This window comes from Panthera uncia, chromosome E3, assembly GCF_023721935.1.
Source record: "Panthera uncia isolate 11264 chromosome E3, Puncia_PCG_1.0, whole genome shotgun sequence".
Lineage (NCBI taxonomy): Eukaryota > Metazoa > Chordata > Mammalia > Carnivora > Felidae > Panthera > Panthera uncia.
In genome coordinates, this window is record NC_064815.1 from 16,534,389 (window position 1) to 16,555,939 (window position 21,551).

General features: G+C 55.0%; 2 protein-coding genes across 5 annotated transcripts; both read right to left on the reverse strand.

Moving 5' to 3' along the window:
• Positions 1 to 3,763: 3,763 nt before the first annotated feature.
• On the reverse strand, positions 3,764 to 8,978 carry LAT (linker for activation of T cells). Of its 2 annotated transcripts, XM_049638487.1 has the most exons (13): positions 8,871 to 8,978; positions 8,451 to 8,544; positions 8,281 to 8,308; positions 8,124 to 8,158; positions 7,771 to 7,858; positions 7,573 to 7,637; positions 7,450 to 7,479; positions 7,305 to 7,365; positions 7,136 to 7,230; positions 5,508 to 5,570; positions 5,319 to 5,381; positions 5,128 to 5,208; positions 3,765 to 5,001 (listed from the first exon to the last, which is right to left on the reverse strand). In XM_049638487.1, exons 1-12 carry the CDS (start codon positions 8,958 to 8,960, stop codon positions 5,135 to 5,137), a joined length of 786 nt encoding a protein of 261 aa, XP_049494444.1. In that variant the 5' UTR covers positions 8,961 to 8,978; the 3' UTR covers positions 3,765 to 5,001; positions 5,128 to 5,134. The 2 variants fall into 2 exon arrangements, with proteins under 2 accessions (XP_049494443.1, XP_049494444.1); XM_049638486.1 differs by having other exon boundaries at positions 3,764 to 5,001; positions 7,305 to 7,479.
• Positions 8,979 to 9,439: 461 nt separating this feature from the next.
• Positions 9,440 to 17,784, reverse strand: SPNS1 (SPNS lysolipid transporter 1, lysophospholipid). Of its 3 annotated transcripts, none has more exons than XM_049638483.1 (13): positions 17,269 to 17,784; positions 16,697 to 16,988; positions 16,536 to 16,601; positions 14,801 to 14,937; positions 13,537 to 13,688; positions 13,359 to 13,425; positions 12,402 to 12,547; positions 11,947 to 12,102; positions 11,466 to 11,655; positions 10,971 to 11,036; positions 10,607 to 10,705; positions 10,100 to 10,271; positions 9,440 to 9,813 (listed from the first exon to the last, which is right to left on the reverse strand). In XM_049638483.1, the coding sequence occupies exons 2-13, from the start codon at positions 16,935 to 16,937 to the stop codon at positions 9,719 to 9,721; spliced, it is 1,587 nt and encodes a 528-aa protein (XP_049494440.1). In that variant the 5' UTR covers positions 16,938 to 16,988; positions 17,269 to 17,784; the 3' UTR covers positions 9,440 to 9,718. The 3 variants fall into 3 exon arrangements, with proteins under 3 accessions (XP_049494440.1, XP_049494442.1, XP_049494441.1); XM_049638485.1 differs by having other exon boundaries at positions 9,441 to 9,813; positions 16,697 to 16,901; positions 17,269 to 17,781; XM_049638484.1 differs by having other exon boundaries at positions 9,441 to 9,813; positions 16,697 to 16,905; positions 17,269 to 17,781.
• Positions 17,785 to 21,551: the final 3,767 nt, after the last annotated feature.

Sequence of the window (21,551 nt, forward strand, 5' to 3'; positions counted from 1 at the left end):
CGCTTCCACAAATAACTTTGGAATTTGCTGTGTGACCTTAAGCACATCCTTAACCTCTCTGAACCTTTTTCCTTTCCTTTTTCTTTTTTTCTTTTTTTTAATGTTTATTTTTAAGAGAGAGAGAGAGAGTGGGGGAGGGGCAGAGAGAGAGGGAGACACAGAATCGGAAGCAGGCTCCAGGCTCCGAGCTGTCAGCACAGGGCCCGACGCGGGGCTCGAATTCACGAGCTCTGAGATCATGGCCCGAGCCCAAGTCAGACGCTTAACTTGCCACCCAGGCGTCTCCACCTTTTTCCTTTTCCACAAGAGGGGCCCCTCATACCTTAGACACTAGGCGTGTTGTGAAACTCACTGAAAGAATGAGTGTGGCACACACACAATAAATGTGGAACAAATGCATCTCAACAGCCGTCCCCCCTTCTACCAGCAATAGCCCCTAATCTTGGGTGCCTTCTCATTTCCAGAACCTCAGAATTGCGGGTGGAGTATACACCACAGGCCTAAGTCGGTCGGCACGGGACACCTTCCTGGCCAGCGACTGGCTCCGGAAGTCATGTGTCCCAAGCCAGGGCAGTTAGAGGGAGTGTAGGGCTTTTGCTGGAGATGCTCGGACCTCTGCCCCCCCCCCCTCCCCCAGGCATGTGTGGAAACACACGGTGTCTGTGTCCCGAGCCGCTAGACCTGTCACATGACCACACAAGGAGACGAAAGCTACGGGCCACACAGAAAGGAGAGCTGAGGAGAAAGAAGTTGGCGATAATATTTAGGCCTCTGACCCCAGCCACACCTGTTTCCGAGTTTCTCAGCAACCAGGGACCGGGATCCCCTCCCTTTTCTTCCGGGGATACCTTTCGGGGCTACGGACCCCGGAATAAGAAGGCTTTGAAAAGTGAGATCCATGGGGCGCCTGGGTGGCTCAGTCGGTTAAACATCCGACTTTGGCTCAGGTCACAATCTCGCAGTTCAGGAGTTCGAGCCCCGTGTCGTCACTGTGCTGACAGCTCAGAGCCTGGAGCCTGCTTCCGATTCTGTGTTTCTCTCCTCTCGGCCCCTCCCCTGCTTGTGCTTTTTTTAAAAAATTGTTTTTAAAAAGAAGCAATCAATGGCTTCAGGACCACTGATCTGGGTGCTTAGGTGGGCTATCAGAATCCAACTTTCTTTTTATTTTTTTATTTTTTTTAAATGCATATTTATTTTTGAGAGAGAGTGAGAGAGACAGAGTGCAAGTTGGGGAGGGGCAGAGAGAGAGAGGGAGAAACGAATCCGAAGGAGGCTCCAGGCTCCGGGTTGTCAGCACAGAGCCCAATGCAGGGCTCAAACTCACGAGCAGTAAGATCATGACCTGAGCTGAAGTCAGATGCTTAACCCATCGAGCCACCCAGGCTCCCCAAGAACTCAACTTTTCTATTTCTATTTCTATTTGGTCCACACTGCTTTCCTCTGCGGTGCCTTCATTCACCGGCATGCTCTCTCCAAGCAGAAGCCTGCAAACGTTGCAAGCCTGCATCCCCCCAGCGGGCCCCCTCAATGGATAAACAGCTTCTCTTTGCCAGGAGTTCCAACCAAAAGTCTCGGGAAGGTGTCTCATTGGCCCGAATTGGGTCACGTGTTCCAGTATCAACCAATTACTGAGGCCAGGAGGTGGGCTATAATGATCGGCCCATCCTGGGTCACAGTCACATCCAAGCTTGGCCCCCACCTGAGTCCTGTAAACATTTCCAATGCAAATCTGGTGGTGGCTTTGGAAGAAAGCAGCATGCGGGGAAGGTGAAAACAAAAGATGTCCTCTATCGATGTTAAAAGGTGGTCTGAGAATTGCTAATAATAATTTTTTTTTTCCCCCTGAAGTCAAATAAGTTCAGGAAACACCGGGTTTGGTAAAGAGAAACAAAGATATTTATCACAGGATGTCTCCTGAGCCATGAACTTATTAACGCGCATTTTGTCTCTGCAACGGAGCATGAGACAACTTTTCCCAGGCTCTCCCGACCACAGAATTCTTTCCTGAGAAGCTGCTCCCAGGACTCATGGGCCACATGGTGCATTTTGGGGAAAACAACACCGAACACCACGAAGAGCCCAAGCTCCCGTGGCAGTGACCGTCAATGCCTTGTACAAGAAAAAAAATATATATTTCCACTCCCAGCTTCCATCCGCAGGGATTCTTTCTACCGGCCACCCCAGTGGGCAAAGATACCCCAGCCCCAGCCCCATAGATCTCATTGCATTGACTCTGTCCTGGCTGGCTCGTCGACCGGTGGAAGCAAAGCCATGTAATCTCGCTGGTCCAAGAGGCAAAAGTGGGAAGCTGCTTAGTTAGTGCTTCAGGGAATGCCCCTACCCCCAATCCACCAAGGCAAGGACTGGAGTCACCTTGGATGTCCCCATGCCTCCCGGCACAGCCTGTCACCACGCCCCTTGCTTCGGCCTCCCAAACATCTCGTTCCACCACCCCTCTCCATTGCCCCTGCTGCTTCTTCGGCTAGCCCACCACCACTTCTCATGCAACAGCCTCCCCACCGCCCCCCACCTCAGGGCCTTTGCACATGCTGCTGCTAAGGCCTGGAACTCACCCGCCTTGGCATAGACCGACCAGCAATTCTCAGCCCGTTTACTGTCTCTTAAAGCTGCCCTATCCTCCCACCCCCACTTATTCCCTCCTTGGGCCTCGGTCTCTCTTATTATTATGAAATCGCTTAGATATGCAAACACTTAAGAGAATCCTGTCTCAAACACTTGTGTACCCAACTCCGCTTAAGAATAAGACATGACACTTATCACTGAGGCCTTCCCGAATGCCTTCCCGACCCTTCCCCGCGCTCGGCCGCACGGTTGCCTCTCTCCTGAACTTGGTGTTCCTCGTTGCTTTGCCCATTTTGCACACGCTGTGTATCCCTGAACCATAGATTTCGGTTTTCATGTTTCCAACTTTCTATATATAAATAAAACAACTTGTTTTCTGGTTCTCACTCCATATTCTCTTGGTGATATTTATCTGTGCTGACTGGTGTTGCCCCGATGCACTCATTTTCACCTGCTGGGAAGCGTCCGTGCTGTGACTGGGCTACAAGCCCTGTCCATTCTCCTGGTCACGGCCCCTACCGTTGCCAGCTGTTGGCCATTGCAAGGCTGCCCCGAGCCCCAGGTGCCCGCCCCCTGAGCCCGTGTGCCAGCTGCTCTGGGTTTATACCCGAGAGTTTGCCAGATAAAGGGACACACCATCTTCAGCCTTACTGATGTTGTTAGATCGTTCTCCAGGGTGCTTGCACCAGCATACCTTTGTGATAAACTTTCTGTTCCTTGGCCCAGGCACAAAGGTGCCTCTTCTCGTCTATTTCCTCCAGATAAACTCTCCCTGTTGACATCCAGCCTGTCCAACGCTCTCTCTAAGCCTCCCTCCCCCATTTCTCCAATCGGGCCTCTCACAAGCTTCCCTGGTAGAGCACCCAACACTTTGCACAACACCCAGAGCAAGGACATTGGCAGCAGTGACTCCAGAGGCCAACAGCCCCGGATTGAATCCCAGACTTGTCACTTTGGCTGTGTGCCTTTGGGCAAATCGCTTCTCCTCTCTGGGCCTGCTTCCTCACCTGCGAATGGGGATACCCACAGTAACTGACCACAGGGGACCGGCAGCGATCAAACGAGGGAAGTGTGGAAACACGGTGCATGCTTGAAGGGAAGCTGTCACTATTGCCTTTGGAGCCCACAAAGGACGCCAACAACTGTGTGCATCACTCAGGGCTACCTTGGCGTGTGCAACAGAAATCCCAAGTCAAGCCGGGTGAAGACAACGGGTAATTTATTGGCCCATGTAACTGGGAAGTCTGAGGGGGGTGTCTCGCTTCAGATGTGACTGGACCCAGAGATTCCGACACCCTGTCCACCTCGAGGCCATTCTCTCCTCCACGTGGACTTCGTTCTTGGGCAGGCTCACCAAGTAGCGCCAGGAATATATTCTTCCAGTTTACCAACTGCCATGGAGCAAAAAGAGCTTCTCCTTCCGGTCACTTCCGGCCCAAGTCTCAGGGCTGGTCCTCGGTGGCCCAGATTACGTCACGTGCCCAGACCAGAGCCAATCACAATGACCAGGGCGTCCACCAGAAGGTGCTCGAAGTCTGGTTCTCGGAAGAGCGCTATCAGAAGCATCTGGTAGTTTCTCTGAAATGCAGACTCTCGGGCCCCATCCCAGACCTACTCATTCGGAATCTGCATTTTAGCAAGACCTCCCAGTGAGTCATCTGCACACCCGAGTCCGAAAAGGCTGCATCGCACATTACCTTTCAGTTGCTTGGGGTTAAGTCCACCCCCTTGCTTTAAAGATGGAGAAAATGAGGGCCGGCAGGAAGCAGTCTTGCTCTCGAAGGTCACTCTGCACCCAAGGTTCCCCATGCCCTGCCCTCCCATCATCCCAGCCATCGTCTGCCGTGGGTCCGGTGGACTATCGCGTTGGGGGAGATGCATCGAAGCCTCGAAGCCCAGAAGGTCCAGTCTGGGTCGGACTTGCCTCACGCCGAAGCGCCGTGCCCCAGGCACCATTTGGTCACTCCCAAAGGCTGGTGAGGACCCTCAGGAGCACAGTGGCCCAGGGAGGATGGAGACCCCCAGACACACACACACACACACACACACACACACACACACACGTGCGTGCACACAGACAACTCCCACACGGGCACCCAGGCAAGCCCACCCTCACTCGGACTCCCCCCCACGGGCCCCCCAAAGGCAAGAGTGCTACAGACCACACCAGCCTTTATTCTACCACCGAATAGGGCCGGGGCCAGGGTAGTTCATTCTCAGGCTGTGTCAGAAGGTGCAGAGTGTTGGGGGCAAACAGACTGGACCCCAAAGTGACAATAAGTTAAGGGGGGAGATTCTCAGGCTGTTCTCAGGCTGCAGTCAGGGTCGGGTGCCTAGTAGGGCCCCCCAGAGCCACTGCCAGCTGCCCAGCTCGGCACTCCCGAGCAAGGCTGGTTCGAGGACAGGCATGGCCTCAAGCTGAAACAACAGGACAGGGAGAGGGAGGGGTTGCGATGTCAGGAGGTCAGTGGGGGTCCGAGGGGTCCCCGAAGGAGTCGGAGGATAGGGCTGAGGGGCCGCGGAAGGGTGGGCAGGGCCTCTCACCGGACCCTCAGTTAAGCCCCTGCAGATTCTCATAATCTGGAGCTCCCTCTTCCTCGTCATCGTTCTGGGAGCTCAGGATGGCTGGAAGGGGAAAGAGATCAGTCTTAAGCTCACAGACCGTCCCTCCTGCCCCGGGCACATTACCTTTCACGTCACCCCAAGCTCCTGCCACCTCCCATCCCAGCACACACCAGGCTCGGTCCTAGCCACGGGTGGCAGCTCCTGGGACACATTCACGTACTCCCGGCTCCCATCTGCGGGGACAGATCAGAAGGGGGGACGGCCACGTGGAGGGTGAGAGAACAGGACACTCAGAAAGAGGGCCACAGCAGTGAGGGTGGGGGAGGGAAGGGGGACCCTAGGGGGCACCGGCCACTCACCCAGAGACACGTCTGCACTCTCCTCGCTCTCGGGGACGTTCACGTAATCCTCCCCCGACTCCACTGCAGGAGAAGCAGGGCCCCCGGCACTGTCACCCAGAGCCCCGAGCACAGACCCCAGAGGCCTCCCTGCAGCCAGCCCCAGGGGGTCCCGCAGAGGCCCTGGTGACGGAGAGAAGTAGGGCAACGTGCCCAGAGCGGATGAGAGGGAGTGGAAGTGTGGGGGAGAACAGACAGCATGTCGGCCAGGCTGGGGGCAGGGACAGAGAGCAGCTCGGAGCCATGGCGCTGGGTGGCCCATGTGAGACAACGCTTGTGGGGTGCCGAGTCAGGTGCTGTTGCCCCACGGGCCCCGTCGGCCAGGCCTGCCCTGACCCCCACTCCCATCCTGGTGTCTTCCGGCACCTGGAGCCGTCGGCGCCATCTTACGGAGCCCAACGTGGGACCTGAACTCACGACCCCGAGATCAAGACCTGAGACAGGATCAAGAGTCGGACGCCTAAGTGACTGAGCCACCCGGGTGCCTCCCACCTATCTTGTCCCTTCACGCTGACTTGTTTCTCCACGAGGCCGTGGACGAGGCAGGCTTTGGAGCCAGAGAGCCCAGGTGCGAACCCAGCTCCCACAGTGACAGTCGTGTAGCCTCACACAAGCCACCTAGCCTCTCTGGGCCTCGGTGTTCTCATCTGTAGAATAGGGCGAGGGGCGGCACCCACCTCCCAGGAGCACAGTGAGAACTAAAGCCGAGAATATCTGAACAGGGCCGCCAAGTGTCTGTGAGATCCGTGATCCCTCCTGTCGTACAGTCAGGACAACCGAGGTGCAGGAAGGGAAGAGATGGGCTCAAGAGCACCTGGGGATCCTGAGGTTTAATGAGTTGATACACGAAATGCTCTCAGAAAGGCACGTAGGAGGTCCCTGACAAGCTGAGCTCCTTTATCATGACACTATCTCGTGAGCTGTTTTATCAGAGGCACCCAGTAAACACGGCGAGTAAGTGAGGGATGGATGAATAAATGAGCTCAGGGGAGGTGGGGAGTTGGGAATCGAGCTCGCTCACGAAGTCAGGGTGTAGAAGGAATGGCCCGGAACAGGTACGGAAAGTGAGGAGAGCGACAGAAAATGGAAGGTCACCAAACATGGAAGGAAGCCTCTAACAGGCAACGTGAGACCAACACGAAGGGAGAAAAGCAGCTCAAAGGAAACCAAAATGATGCCGGAAGCAGAAGAAAACTTCCCAAAAAACCCTCAAAGAAGACAATCTATAATCAATATCTTTAAAAATGTACGAGATGGTATTGTCTCTGTGAAACAAGAACAGAAGGCTATGAAAAAGGAACACCAGAGACCAAGAAAAGAGCTTTCAGATAAGAGACAAAAGAACAGAGTCTCAAAGAATAGTGAAGTTGGAGAAATCTCACAGACGATAAAAGGGAAAGACAAAGAAATAGAAAAGAGGATAGAAAAAGTAAGGAAACCAGCAGATCAGAGTGGAAGTCCGCCCTGAGGGACAGGTGTTCTAGAAAGAGAGGAGAGAGAATGCGGAGGGGCAGCAAGCATCAAAGAAATAACAGGAGAGGGAAGAGCGGACGGGCCGCAACGCAGAGTGTCAGAAATGGCCAACTCACTGGAGAAGGCGCTGTCTCGGAGGCCGGGGTTGCTGGGCGCGGGAGCCGGTGGGACAGCAGTGCCTGTCGCTGGCGTGCTGTCAGGAAGCACCTCCCTGAGGACAAGTCAAGGGGCAGCTGAGTAAGGACCCCCAGCTGGAGCTCCCACCCCCCCCACCTGGCCACTCACAAGTAGCCCTCGTTGGGATAATCCTCCTCCTCGTCTTCATCGTCGTCCTCACAGGCGGGCTCTGAGGTAACGACACAGCGATCAGCAGGGCCCAGCCCAGGCCCCAGCCTCCCTGCAACCAGGGCACCTGGGGCCCCAGACGCACCCTCGTTCTCGTAGCTCGCCACACTGTTGGCTTCAGAGAGAGAGCAAGAGGGAGGCTGAGTCAGCTCACACGGGGTCTATCCTCTGCCCAGCCCCAGCCCCCAGAGCCCTGCTCCACACTTACCACCATCTGAGTCCTGCCGGGAAGATGGCATGCGGTGGGAGCCCCCAGGGGGCTGTGGGGACCTCCTGGGAGTCAAAGGTCAGAAGTCATGCTGGGATGGGGCACTGGACCAAGAGGGGTTGCAACAGGGAAAGAGATCCCCAATCCTCAGAGGCGAGGGGGTAAAAAGGGGGATTTGGAGGGGAGGACGCTACTCACGGGATGGGAAGCAGGTCCGGCTGGCTCAAGGGTGGGTAGGAGGTAACAGGAGGATAGGAGGTGGCTGGTGTCCAGGTGGCGAGTGTGGCTGAGGACACGAGACCAAGCTCAAGGAATGACTCTAGACATTTTGCCCCCATACTCATCGAGGCCTCAAAGGACAGGCTAATTCTGTGAACCCCCTGGGCCCTGCACCAGCCTGAGGACACCCATCTCCCTTCTTATCCCCAGCTCAGATCAAAGCCATGTGGGCAGCCACCGTGGGGGGGAACCTGAACAGAGGCACGCTTTCTCTCACACGCCAGGGGACCCCCTCCCCTACACCCGAGGGAGAGGACCCTCCGTGTACTCACGAGGGCGTTTGATCACGATGCTACTTGGGGCCAAGCTGGCAGGAGAGACACAGATAGGTAAGGGCAGGAGAGACCCCAGCTCCCATCCCAGTCCCCTCCCCTCCCCGGGGCCACACAGGGCACTGAGGGAGCCACCTAGGGTCGACGGGCAACTCACCTGTCAGAGGCCGTATTGTCATAGGAGCCTGGGGAAGAGAAGCCAGTAAGGCAGGAAGCGGGGTGAAGAGGGGAGAGGCTGGGAGTACGGGGCTCAGGTCTCGCGTGAGAGCAGAGTTCGGGACAGTCGGGATGGAGTGAGAGGTAGAGGAGGGCCGAGCCCCCACTCACCTGGCAGCTCTCGGCACCGCACGCACAGCACCACAGCCAGCAGCGGCAGCAGCAGGAGGCCCAGCACGTAGGGGATCAGGACGACCGCCTCCATCTGCGGGAGAGAGCTTGCACCAGGCCCGGCTGCCCGCCGCACACCCCCTCAAGGGCCGAGCCGCGGTGGGGTGAGGGCCAGGCCAGCAGGGGTGCGGGAGCCGGGTGGGCACAGCCTGGAAGCCCGACTGGGGGGTGGGGGTGGGGGGCAAGTGCGCCCTCCTTGGGGACTCACTGGCCCCTTCCCCTTTCTGGGCTGAGTAGGGGGGGGCGGGTCAGCGCCGACCGTGCAAGACCCCTGCTCCCTGCGCAGTCCGGCCAGGGTCCGGGCTGGAGTCTGGGGCACCAGTCACCCGGCGGCGCGGCCCCTGCGCGCCCCAGCCCTACCTGCCGCTCGGCTAGGCGCCTGCTTCTCCTCAGCGCCTGCCCGCCTGTGGCAGGAAGCTGTGGTGAGCCCGGGCGAGGGCAGGAAATCATCGGGCTCAGCCAGCTGCACCCGCCCCCTTCCCACCCCCACCCAGCCAGTGGGGAGGGGGAGGCGGAGGCCCGCGAGGCCACCCGCAGGCCCTCAAGACGGTCTGCTGGCCACCAGGACGCAGAGCGAGCCCTACCAGGGGAAGAAGGGCAAGACTCGGGCAGGCCAGCCCACAGCCACGGCCTCCACAGCCGTGGCTCAAGGAAGCAGCCAGGAGGGAGGCCCTGCCCCTGGGAGCTGAGGGGCACAGGGCAGTGCCCACCCCACCTCACCCTGGCCGGCCTGCCAAGAGGGGCGGGCTCTAGGGGAACCACGGTTCTGACTCACGGTCATACTGAGCTCGCTCACCCCACACTGCTGTTCGCCAGGCCCCGGAGAGCAGGGATTTGCCTAAGGTTCCCACAGGAGTGACCCTCTAGCCCCGGGAGTCCTGGGGCTAGAGGGCATCCCCTGCGGTCTGCCAGCCAGAGATACTAACACCCAGAGAGACTCGAGCAGGCACTTGGGGTCTGACTACAAATTTTATTCAGTTACAAATAGCACCAAGCCCCTGGGGCTGCTCCAGGAGAGAGGAAGGCCCCTCCCGGACCCACCGCCCCCCTGCCCCGACCGACCGCTGCCTGTGTAGTGTATGGGAGCTGGAACGCGGCCCGAGGCCGTTCCTAGAAGCTGGGCCAGTCCAAGGGTTCGGCCCGGGCACCTTCTGGGGCGGGCCCAGGGCCAGCTGGGATAGGGATGCGCGCTGGCGAGCGATGGCCCCTCAGATGAGCACGCTGGACACGGGGACGCGGGTGGAGCGGCCTCGCCGGGGTACCACGATCCGGTCATCTGTGGGCCCTGCCTCACGCAGCAGACCTGCCAAGGGAGGGGTCAGAGCCAGGGCTGGATGGACGGAAAGACACAAAGCCAGGGAGGGGACAGACGGGCGGTGGGAAGTGGACACGGGGCGGCAGAGCCATCAGCGCTGCGGGCACAGGGGAGCGTCAGCTCGTTGGACAGCCGGACCCAAAGCAGGATGGGGGAAGAACCGTGGGCTGAGAGAAGCCAGGGACACAGGTCCGGGCAGACGGACGGACGAGCACGGGGTATCATGAAGTTGGGCAAGGAGTCGGGGATGGACAAAGGGAAGGCCCCCACTGACCCTGCACGTGCAGCTGAGCCTGCCGGCGGTCACCCTCAATGAAGATGGCAGTGCCCAGGAAGGCTGCCCCGCCCAGAGCCCCGACGAAGGCGCAGAGCATGAGGGAGAACTGCAGGGCTCGGAACTCGGACAAGAAGGAGGGGGGCCAGCTCCGGCGGAGGCGGTCAGAGATCTGCAGGGAGACGAGAAAAGGAGAGCCAGGAGAACGAGTCACGGACAGGGAGCCCCCAGACTGCGGAAGAACAAAGGAGTCGGGAGCTGGCAAAGAAGGGTGGTCTGGAGAACCAGGGAAAGCCCCGTGGCCTCGCTGCGGAATCTTCCAAAATGAAGTCCTGCCCGCCTGGCTGAGGCTCCAAGGTGAGGGGCGCCGGGCGCAGAGCACACGAACACCCAACTGGGTCAGACCTTGTAAGTCAGCTCAAGCTGAGGCCAAGGGCTGTCAGCCAGTGCCAGGAACGCAGGGTCCCCCGATCCCCACCCCGGGTCCAGCCGAGGGGCGGTGCTCACCAGGCCAACGAGGTAGGGGCTCCCAGCATCGCCCAGCAGGTGGGACAGCACGATCTGGAAGGCCTCGGCAGTGGACCGTCGCGTGGGGATCACCACATACTGGGGAGAAGGGGGGCGGGAGGCAGAGGGCAAGGACAGGGCCAAGGCTCAGTCTAGGCTGAGGTCAAAGGTGAACCCCAGCCCTGAGGTGTGAGTGGGGTGAATGCCCAGACTCCAGGCCCATCTGGGGCTGACTCTGAATTCAGTCTGGGGCTGGGTTTTGAAGAAGGGGTGAAGGCCACAATTAAGGCAAGTGAGGCCTCCACCCCCCACTCCTTGCTCCCAACAGCCTCTGGGCTAACCCTGCAGTGGCCCGCCTACTCACCAACAGAATGTCAGCCACGACGGCCCAGTTCATGGACAGCAGCGTCTCTCCAATAAAGATGAAAATCTGGGGGGGGGGGGGGGGGGGGGAGGAGGGGGGGGGGGGGGGGGGGGGGGGGGGGGGGGGGGGGGGGGGGGGGGGGGGGGGGGGGGGGGGGGGGGGGGGGGGGGGGGGGGTTGGTCCCGTTGCAACAAGAGCAAACACACGACCCTGGACCAGGCCCGCGTATTAACTCATTCAACTTAATCCTCGTGACACCCCCGTGAGACAAAGCTCTTATTCCCATTTTACAGATGCTAAGACTGAGCACAGAGAGGTTAACTCACTTGCCTAATGTCGCACAGCTGGGAAGAGCCAGAGTTGAGGTCCAAAACCAGGCCTTCTGGTTCAAGTGGTCTCTGTACCACTATGCTGATGAACCCCAGTCCTGCCCCGGCACACCGTCCCACCACCCCAGACCCACAACACCCCTTTTGACACCTGCTGGCTACTCACATAGGTGGCCACGATGCTACCACGAGCACAGGCAAGGGACAGGAAGAGGAAGGGCGCGGAGCCCAAGAGGCCAGCAGCACAGACCAGTGGGTCAGCCCGGGGGTTGGAACGGCGGAGGCGGCGGCTGATCTCCACGCCCAGGCCCACACCCAGGACCCCGGTCAGGCAGGTGATGAGCCCAAAGATGAGGCTGGGGGCAGGGGGAGGGACATGGGAGCCAGTCCCTCTGCCTGCAGAGCCCCCTCACCTCGCCCCCACCGCCTGGAGAAGATGCTCCATCCCAGCCACCCTGACCCCAGGTCTATCCAGGTACTCTATGGTTCATGGAGCTCTGAGAGGAAGGCATTATCCTGCCGTCAATTTCCTCCGCCAGGAAAACTGAGACTGGGAGAAGAAGTAGCCTGACCCTGAATCAATGACTCTCTCCGCTCCATCCCCTGCCACCTGCAGGCCACCCCTAGCCTAGCCCCCATCTGGGTACCTGTCAGAGGAAGAGCAGGAGTCTCCAGGAAGGCAGGGCGGGGTCTCCCCCAAGACCACACGGGAACGCAGCAAGAATGCAGGAGCCCAAAGAGCCAGGGAGCCCGTGACGAAGGCCACAGCAGTGAAGCCAAGGGAAGAGAGGATGAAACTAGGACTGAAGACAGGTGGGAAGAAGGAACTCAGACTCCACTGAGGTGCCAGGGTAGGGGACTTCTACTCTCTCTCCCCAGCTTATTTTTAAAGTAAGGTTAGGAGACGGGTGTGGAAGCTGTCTTGGCGCCCAGGATCTGGGCCTGTAATTCTAGCATCTGCCACAAGGGGGCAGTGGTGACCTGGCTTTGGGGGAGGGCCAGCTGGCAGCAAACAAAGACCACGCTCCTGTAAATCTCAGAACAGATACGGAGGCCTCCCTGGGGGGCCTCAGATGTTGGGTTAGAATGGAACTAAACTCACTTCCTTGCCAGAGCCCTCAGATCTGCCCACCACGAGGTGGGGTTCAGGGGTGGTGAGTCTGAGTGGCGTTCCACAGCTCCCCGTGGCGGCTCCCGGACTACCAGGAACAGCAGCAGAACAGCCACCACTCCTAGACCTGGTGTCACCTGGGGAAAGAGTGGGCTTCAGGACAGGCACAGACAGGCAGGGACACCTCCACACCCCTGGGATGGGAGAAAGTGAGAGTGTGTGAAGGCAACTCAGGCCCCAAGACCTCAAACACCCAGTAAGCCACGTGCTCAAGGAAGCTGAACGTGCGTTTGGAGGGCAGAGCAACTGCCAGTAGGGGCCCCCTGCTTCCGCAAGCCTAACTGCTCCCTCTTCGGTAACAGCACCCCAATTTCCTTTTGGGAAACTACTCCCCCCACTCCTCTCAGTCCATGGGGTTCAAACAGGGCAGGGCTTATAACCCAGACTTGGCCGACAAGAGTGGTGTGAACCTCCCTGGCCTCGGTGATTGTTTCAGTGGCAGGCACGTGACCCGTGCTCATCTAATCAGACACCATCCAGGACTTATTGCTCAAGGATCCAGGGTGGCGAGGTTTCTAAATGGGAAGATAAATGCGTGGAGCTTTCACTTGCTTGAGAATGAAATTAACACAGAGGAAAAGCAGCACTGAGACAAAGGCTGATCGAATTCCTAGGACGGAGTGGGAGGCCTGGATCCAGCTTTACCTGACGCTCACCCTGGGGCTTTCCACTATGAGAGCCAATAGAGTCCCATCCGGGAGCTTACAGTTTTACAGTGAGCTGCTACCACCCACAGCCAAGAGTTCTGTCTGCACATGGCTTCCCACAGGCTTGGCAGAGTGAGCGCTGCCTTAAAAGGTGGGGGGGGGGGGGGGGATGTCTGAAGGTAGGAAAGGGAGAGGCAGTGACAATGTCGCTGACCTTCCCCCAGGCTGTGTCCAAACTCACCCGCAGAGCCCAGTGCCAGTCCCCGGCCATATCTTTCACTTTGGAGCCTGCAATGTAACCCAGACCACTGGGGAAAGGGGATGGGAGAGGAGAGGGGATAGCCGGTCAGCCGTGCCCCACGCCAGGCCCTCCTGCCTCCCGTGCTCCCCCCCAGGCCCCAGGCCCCAGGCCCACGCACCTGCCCACCGGGATGGCAAAGTAGAACACACTAAGCATCCGACTCCGCTGGTCTGCCACGAAGAGGTCGGCGATGAGGGTGGGCGCGATAGTGGAGTAACTGGCCTCCCCGACCCCCACCAGGCCCCGGGTCAGGAGGAGGAGCCAGAATTGCTGGGGAACAAAACATGGGGGAGGTGGCACCCCGCCTTCACCAGCTGGCTCGGGAGAGGTGGCGGGGATGGCGGGCGAGGCCTGAGCTGGACAGACCTGAGCTTGAATCCTGGCTCCACTACGTACTAGCTGTGACTTTGGGAAAGCAACTTAACCTCTCTGAGCCTCAGTTTCCTCATCTGAAAAGGGGGAAAACAATAACTTGCTCACACAACTATCACCAGGACGGGACGATACAAGTTTTATTCAATATCTCGTGCCCCCGCAGGTGTGGAACAAATCTTAATTTCTACCATCCGAAACACTCTAATCGTGAATAATGATCTGAGGCGGAAGTTTATCCGTCTATCAAAGACACCTGAGGCTAAGGACAGGGTATGATCACCCAAGGAGAGTATGCAGTACCCGGGGCTGAGGACAGAGTTCCAGGGGCAGAGAGGAAGAACAGACAGAAGGGATTTCAAAGGAGCAAAGAAGTAACAGCCAAGGAGGCGGGAAGAAAACCACAAGAGTGGCATCACAGAAGTTAGGAGAGAGTTTCCGGAAGGAGGAAGTGAGTCAATAGAGCCAGAGGCTCCCAGGAGATCTAGCAAGAGCAGGATTAGGAAGCAGGAGCTACATTTAGCAACCAAAAGGTTTCTGTCACTTTGGCAATGGAGTGGTGGGGGTAGGTTGGCCGGCAGTGTTCCGGGGTGAGTGGGAGGAGAGGAAGTGCAAGCAAAGTGAGAGCCTCTCCCTGTCTGCTCCTTCACCCAGGATGGAGCTCGGTCAAGGGGACCTCGTGGGCAGTCTGACTCAGAAGAGGAAGACAGAGGACAGACAGTCCAGGTAAGGTCTTTCCCATGGTAGAGAAGCGGGAGTGTTTAAGTGTGGAGTGTAAGCAGTCAATGGTTAGGGGGAAAGGGGATGACAGAAGAATGTTCTAGAAGAAAGGGGAAGTAGATGGGGTGGGCCGATTAACTCAGGCAAGCAGGGAGGAGAAGACGCCATGGACCAAGGAAACTGCATAAGTTCCCCAGGCCCAGTCTGCAACGACCCCAAAGGATGGCAGCAAAGACTGATGGGTGGGGGGTGGGGGTGGGGCAGAAACAGGAGCCAGCATGGGGCCTCACCTCTCTGGGGATGAAGGACGACCCCAGTGTCACCAGGGACCAGAAGGCAATGCCCCCGCACATGAGATACTTCCGATTGTACCTGTCACCCAGGTAGCCAAACACAGGTGCCAACACCATGTAACTGGAAATGAACACTGAGGAGAAGCAGAGAGTCACAGCCCAGCCCCGGTACCCCTTCCCCACCCCGACCCCAGCTCAGGGAGAGCAAGGGGGCTCAGGAATGACTCCCAACCCTGAAACTATCGGTGCTTCCTGCCAGAGAAGTCCAGGCCCCTCTTTGACATCTTTCACACCTTCCACTGTAGAATGGATGGCCCAGCTGACTCCCATCCAGCCAAGAGCAAAATCCACTCTCCACACCATGGCCCACGATGTGATCTAACCCCTCCCTACCTCTCCAACCTCATGCTCATCCACTTTCCCTTCTCTGCATCCCAATGGCCCAACTGCCAAGCTCATTACCATCTTAGGACCTTTGGCACCCACTGTCCTCTCTACTGGGAACGTTTCTCCACTCGCCTGAGCTTCACAGAACCTTTAGGCTCCAGCTCAGACATCTTCCCAACCCCCACATATCCAATCTCTCTTGATCACAGTCACTCCGTTTTCTTTTACAAAATAAGCCTACAGAAAATGACCTCGTTATCAGCTTAGGTTTTTCAGGACGGTGGCCCGCTCATTCCCAGTAGAATGTCAGCTCCGTGAAGACAAGGACCTTGCCTATAATGACCACTCCTGTGTTTCCACCGTGGAACACACGGCGTTGCATAAAAAAGGTGCTCATTAACATGTGTTGAACGAAAAAGCGAATGGAGCGGACAAAGACTTGCTTCTTCTCTAACTCAACAATTTAAAGCTTTGCAGACCTTGGCCTGTGATCCTGTTCTCATTCCTCTAGACTTTGCCTTAAATACTTCTCAGTCCTTACTGGCCTGGAGTGGAGCAAAGAACCCTTCGAGGTCTTGTTTCAAACTCCTCCTCTCCTCTCATTTGTGTGACTCTGGGCAAGGCCGAATTCTCTAAGCCTCAGTTTCCCTATAAAAACACAGCGACTACTACCTGCTTCTTCTATAAAATGATACCACCACCCGTTCTTTGACTGATGGAAGGATTAGGAGGCAATGGGCCTAAAAGGTCTTGGGCAAGTTCTGTGTATGCTATCAGCCTCTCCCTCCAGGGCCTGGCACAGAGTAAGTGCTCAGAAATGTTTGAGAAACGAATGAAGGGGAAAAGGAAGGAAAGGAGGATCTGGCCTTGGCTTTGCCTCTCCCACAACGTTCTGAGCAAGTAAAACTCAACTCTCCCCATTCCAGACACCGCCTTCCATCCCCATCTTTCAGTGCCAACCATCCTCCGGACACGGCACCACGCACTTTACAGCATTAATTATCGCATCTGATTCTCACATTAGCCCTCTGAGGTGTTCTGGGTTGCTACTCTTTCCTTCTCACCAAGGAAAAGTAAGGCTTAGAGAGGTTGAGGGCCTTGTCTACCATCACACTAAGTGGAAAGCTGAGATTTAAACCCAGGTCTGTCTTAACCATTACACTAAACTGCCTTTTAAAATGTGGTGTTCTAACTGAACAGGGCAACCCACAGAGAAATAAAGACCATCTCCTCTAAGTCTGGCTTCTCTATCTCTATTAAGGTCCCAGGCATGCCGGCACGTAACCCCATTTGGGGCAGAAAAGGAAGAAAAGCTGCCGTGTGCCCAGGAGGGGCCTCCACTCACCGGTCTGGATGAGGCCGGAGCTGCTGTCTCCGATGTCGAAGAACTGCTCGATGTCTGGAAGGACGCCTGCGAAGAAGACTCGAGATGGGCTCGACGAGGCAGCCCCACCTTCGGGACCCCCTTCCCTTCCCCCAGTCTGACTTCCTCCCAGAAGTCAGTACCAGCCACGGTGAAGCGGTCCATGTAGTTGAGGAGGTTGATGTAGCACAGCACCGCCACTATGAGAGCCGAATGGCCCGGAGACAAGCCGGTGATATGCTGCAGCCCCTCTCGGTCCGGGACCTCGGGATCCTCGGACTTCGAGTTCCCCATGGACCCCGGTAACCCCGGGGTGCCGGGCACCGGCCCGTCGTCCGTGTCATCCGCCTGGCTGAGGAAGGGCGCGGTGTCGGACCCGGACATGGTCCCGGGGGGCCTCGCCCGCCCGCGCTCCGGTCCCACCGACGATCCCACCTGCGAGGGGAGGAGGCTGGAGAAAAGAGGATGGAGGGAACCCAGGCGAGGGAGGGGCGCCCAGAGACCGGCAGGCGCTTGCCGGAAAGCACAAAGCGCGGCTGGGATGGAAGCCAGGCCCTGCCTGTCATGCCTCCCCGTTCCGGCAGACGCAGCGCGCGGAGAGGACGAGTGGAACGCGAGTGACGTCGGGGACGGGAGCAGGCTGAGGAGGGCCCGGACCCCTCCCCGCGCCCCTCTCCCCCCCCCCCGCCCCGCCCAGGCTGAAGCCACCCCTCACCCCTGTTAGGAGCCCACTGCAATCGCTGTCGCTCAGCCCCGCCGCTGCACCACGGCCGCCGCCATGTTTTCCCGGAGCCGGTCATGTGACGCTGGAGCCGGGGGGGCCAACTCCACCTCCCGCGAGCCCTGGACACGTGACCGCCGCCGGACTACAGAAGCCCGGCAGTAGACCGTGCTCGCCTCTCCAGCTTCTCCGCCTGCTCCCCCGTCACGTGACTGCCGGCCGGTCGCCGGGGTAACCGGGGACGGCCCCCAGGCCCGCGCCGCACCCGGTGCGTTCCCCCAGGGAGTCGCAGCGAACCGCTGAAGTCGCCCAACCCTCGGAATCTCGGCTTCCTTATCTGCAGCTCCCACCGGGCACACTTCTTATCAAACGAGATGAAACGAGATAATGGAATCTTAAAATGTTCTGGAAGTAGCTTATCTCTAGAAATCCCAACGATCAGTTCTCAGTCTTGGCAATTAGTCCGGTTGGAGCTTCATACATGCTCAGGAAGTGTGGAAGGAATGTTGAAAGTTGAACACCGCCCCCTCCCCCCCCCCCCCCCCCCCGCCCCGCGCCACCCGCCCCATCCCCGGCCCTATCTTTTGGATTCCCCACGCCAGCCGTCTGTAAACTCCTGAGCTTCCTTGGTAGACACTGAAAGAAGCGTCCCAGACCCTAAGCGCCCGTCTTCATCTGGTTTTCTTCACCTTCAACCAAGACTGAAGCCCTTGCACCCTCTGGTGGTCTCATCTGGGATTCTCCTAGCTGCTGGATTGGACTCAAAGACCAGAGACCCTGGCACCAAAGGATAGCTTGGCATGGTTCTTCAGTGCCCCCAGCCTCAGTCTCCAAGTTACAGTAATAAATGTACACTCGATGTAAAATTAATATAGTTCCACGCAAATGTAGCTTCAAGACCTGTCTTCCAAGCTGACCTCTAAGCTCTTGTGAAATTCTAGAGTCTCATGGGCAGAGCATGGGGTCCCCAAGAGGTCTTATCAGAAACCATTTGACCAAAACCAGCAGAAGACAGGAAATCATAAAGATTAGAGCAGAAATCAATGCTACAGAAACCAAAAAACCCCAGTACAGATCAATGAAACCAGAAGCTGGTTCTTTGAAAGAATTAACAAAATTGATAAACCACCAGCCACTTTGATCAAAAAGAAAAAGGAAAGGACCCAAATAAATAAAATCAAGAAGGAGAGAGGAGAGATCACAACCAGCACAGCAGAAATAAGAACAAGAATAAAAGAATATTATGAGCACACCAGTAAAATGGGCAATCTGGAAGAACTGAAAAAATTCCTAGAAACATATAAACTATCAAAACTGAAACAGGAAGAAATAGAAAGTTTGAACAGATCCATAACAGTAAAGAAATCAAGTTAGTAATCAAAAATCTCCCAAAAAACAAGAGTCCAGCACCAGATGGCTTTCCGGGAGAATTCTACCAAACATTTAAAGAAGAGTTAACACCTATTCTCTTGAAACTGTTCCAACAAACAGAAAGGGAAGGAAAACTTCCAAACTGTTCCCATGAAGCCAACATTACCTGGATTCTAAAACCAGACAGAGACCCCACTACAGAGGAGAACTATAGACCAATTTCTCTGATGAACATGGAAACAAAAATCCTCAACAGGATATTAGCCAACCAGATCCAACAATACATTTAAAAAAATTATTCACCACGACCAAGTGGGATTTATGCCTGGGATGCAGGGCTGGTTCAATATCCGCAAAACAATCAATGTGATGCATCACATCAATAAAAGAAAGGACAAGAACCACATGATCCTCTCAATAGATGCAGAGAAAGCATTTGACAAAATATAACATCCTTTCTTGATAAAAAAAAAAAAAAAACTCAAGAAAGTAGGGATAGAAGGATCAGACCTTGAGATCTAAAAGCCATATATGAAAGACACAACACTAATACCGTCCTCAATGCAGAAAAACTGAGAGCTTTCCCCCTAAGGTCAGGAACAAGACAGGGATGTCCACTCTCACCACTGTTATTCAACACAGTATTGGAAGTCTTAGCCTCAGCAAGCAGACAACACGAAGAAATAAAAGACATCCCAAGGTCCCAAGACTGGGACCTCAGTCTTTGTAGACGACATGATACTCTATATGGAAAACCCAAAACATTCCACCAAAAAACTGCTAGACCTGATCCTTCAATTCAGCAAAGTTGCAAGATATAAAATTAATGCACAGAAATCGGTTGCATTCCTATACACCAACAATGAAGCAACAGAAAGAGAAATCAAGGAATCGATCCCATTTACAATTGCACCAAAAAGCATACCTAGGAATAAACCTAACCAAGCAGGTAAAAATCTATACACTGAAAACTATAGAAAGCTTATGAAACACATTGAAGAAGACACCAAAAAATGGAAAAATATTCCAAGATCCTGGATAGGAGGAAAAAATATTGTTAAAATGTTGATACTACCCAAAGCAATCTACATATTCAATGCAATCCCTATCAAAATAACACCAGCATTCTTCACAGAGCTAGAACAAACAACCCTAAAATTTGTATGGAACCAGAAAAGACCCCGAATAGCCAAAGCAATCTTGAAAAAGAAAACCAAAGCAGGAGGCATCACAATCCCGGACTTCAAGCTGTATTACAAAGCTGTAATTATCAAGACACTATGGTACTGGCATAAAAACAGCCACTCAGATCAATGGTACAGAATAGAGAACCCAGAAATGGACGCACAGATGTATGGCCAACTAATCTTTGAAAAAGCAGGAAAGAATAGCCAATGGAATAAAGACAGTCTTTTCCGCAAGTGGTGCTGGGAAAACTGGACAGCGACATGCAGAAAAATGAACCTGGACCACTTTCTTACACCAGACATAAAAATAAACTCAACATGGATGAAAGACCTCAATGTAAAACAGGAAGCCATCAAAATCCTTGAGGAGAAAGCAGGAAAAATCCTTTTGGACCGTGGCTGCAGCAACTTCTTACTCAACATGTCTCCAGAGGCAAGGGAAACAAAAGCAAAAATGAACTACTGGGACCTCATCAAAATAAAAAGCTTCTGCACGGCGAAGGAAACAGTCAGCAAAACTAAAAGGCAACCGACAGAATGGGAGAAGATATTTGCAAATGACATATCAGATAAAGGGTTAGTATCCAAAATCTATAAAGAACTTCTCAAACTCAACACCCAAAAAACAAATAATCCAGAGAATAAATGGGCAAAAGACATAGATAGACACTTCTCCAGAGAAGACATCCAGATGGCCAACCGACACATGAAAAAATGCTCACCGTCACTCATCATCAGGGAAATACAAATCAAAACCACAATGAGATACCACCTCACATCTGTCATAATGGCTAACATTAACAACTCAGGCAACAACAGATGTTGGCGAGGATGCGGAGACAGAGGATCTCTTTTGCATTGCTGGTGGGAATGCAAACTGGTGCAGCCACTCTGGAAAACAGTATGGAGCCTCCTCAAAAAATTAAAAATAAAACTACCCTATGACCCAGCCATTGCACTACTAGGTATTTATCCAAGAGATACAGGTAGGCTGTTTCGAAGGGACACATGCACCCCAATGTTTATAGCAGCATATCAACAATAGCCAAAGTATGGAAAGAGCCCAAATGTCCATTGATGGATGAATGGATAAAGAAGATGTGGTACACACACATACACACACACACACACACACACACACACACACAGTGGAGTATTACTCGGCAATCAAAAAGAATGAAATCTTGCCATTTGCAACTATGTGGATGGAACTAGAGGGTATTATGCTAAGCGAAATTAGTCAGAGAAAGACAAATATCATATGACTTCACTAATATGAGGACTTTAAGATACAAAACAGATGAACATAAGGGAAGGGAAGCAAAAATAATATAAAAATAGGGAGGGGGAAAACATAAGAGACTCTTAAATATGGAGAACAAACAGAGGGTTACTGGAGGGGTTGTGAGGGGGGGATTGGCTAAATGGGTAAGGGGCATTAAGGAATCTACTCCTGAAATCATTGTTGCACTATATGCTAACTAATTTGGATGTAAATTTTAAAAAAATAATAAATTAAAAAAAAAAGAGAATAGGTCACTGAGACAAAAATGAAAATATTAGGCATAAATGCTGATTTATAGTAATTAAAATAGCTTTATTATTCTAATTGGAAAAAAAGGGAAAAGAAAACATTTGAGGCAAGGGGCGCCTAGGTGACTCACTCAGTTAAGCATTGGACGCTTGATTTCGGCTCAGGTCATGATCTTCAGGTTGGGA

What these genes read in the sequence shown, in the direction of transcription:
- LAT (XM_049638486.1), bottom strand. Translation starts at nt 8,960, where the DNA reads ATGATTTCCTGCCCTCGCCCGGGCTCACCACAGCTTCCTGCCACAGGC. An exon ending in CCGGACCTGCTTCCCATCCC is followed by an intron (nt 7,638 to 7,770) that starts GTGAGTAGCGTC and finishes TTTGACTCCCAG; the next exon opens with GAGGTCCCCACAGCCCCCTG. An exon ending in CGTGGCTAGGACCGAGCCTG is followed by an intron (nt 5,209 to 5,318) that starts GTGTGTGCTGGG and finishes TTCCCCTTCCAG; the next exon opens with CCATCCTGAGCTCCCAGAAC.
- SPNS1 (XM_049638483.1), bottom strand. Translation starts at nt 16,937, where the DNA reads ATGTCCGGGTCCGACACCGCGCCCTTCCTCAGCCAGGCGGATGACACG. An exon ending in CTCCGGCCTCATCCAGACCG is followed by an intron (nt 14,938 to 16,535) that starts GTGAGTGGAGGC and finishes GCTTCTCCTCAG; the next exon opens with TGTTCATTTCCAGTTACATG. An exon ending in GGCTCAGCTGCACGTGCAGG is followed by an intron (nt 9,814 to 10,099) that starts GTCAGTGGGGGC and finishes CTCCCTTGGCAG; the next exon opens with GTCTGCTGCGTGAGGCAGGG.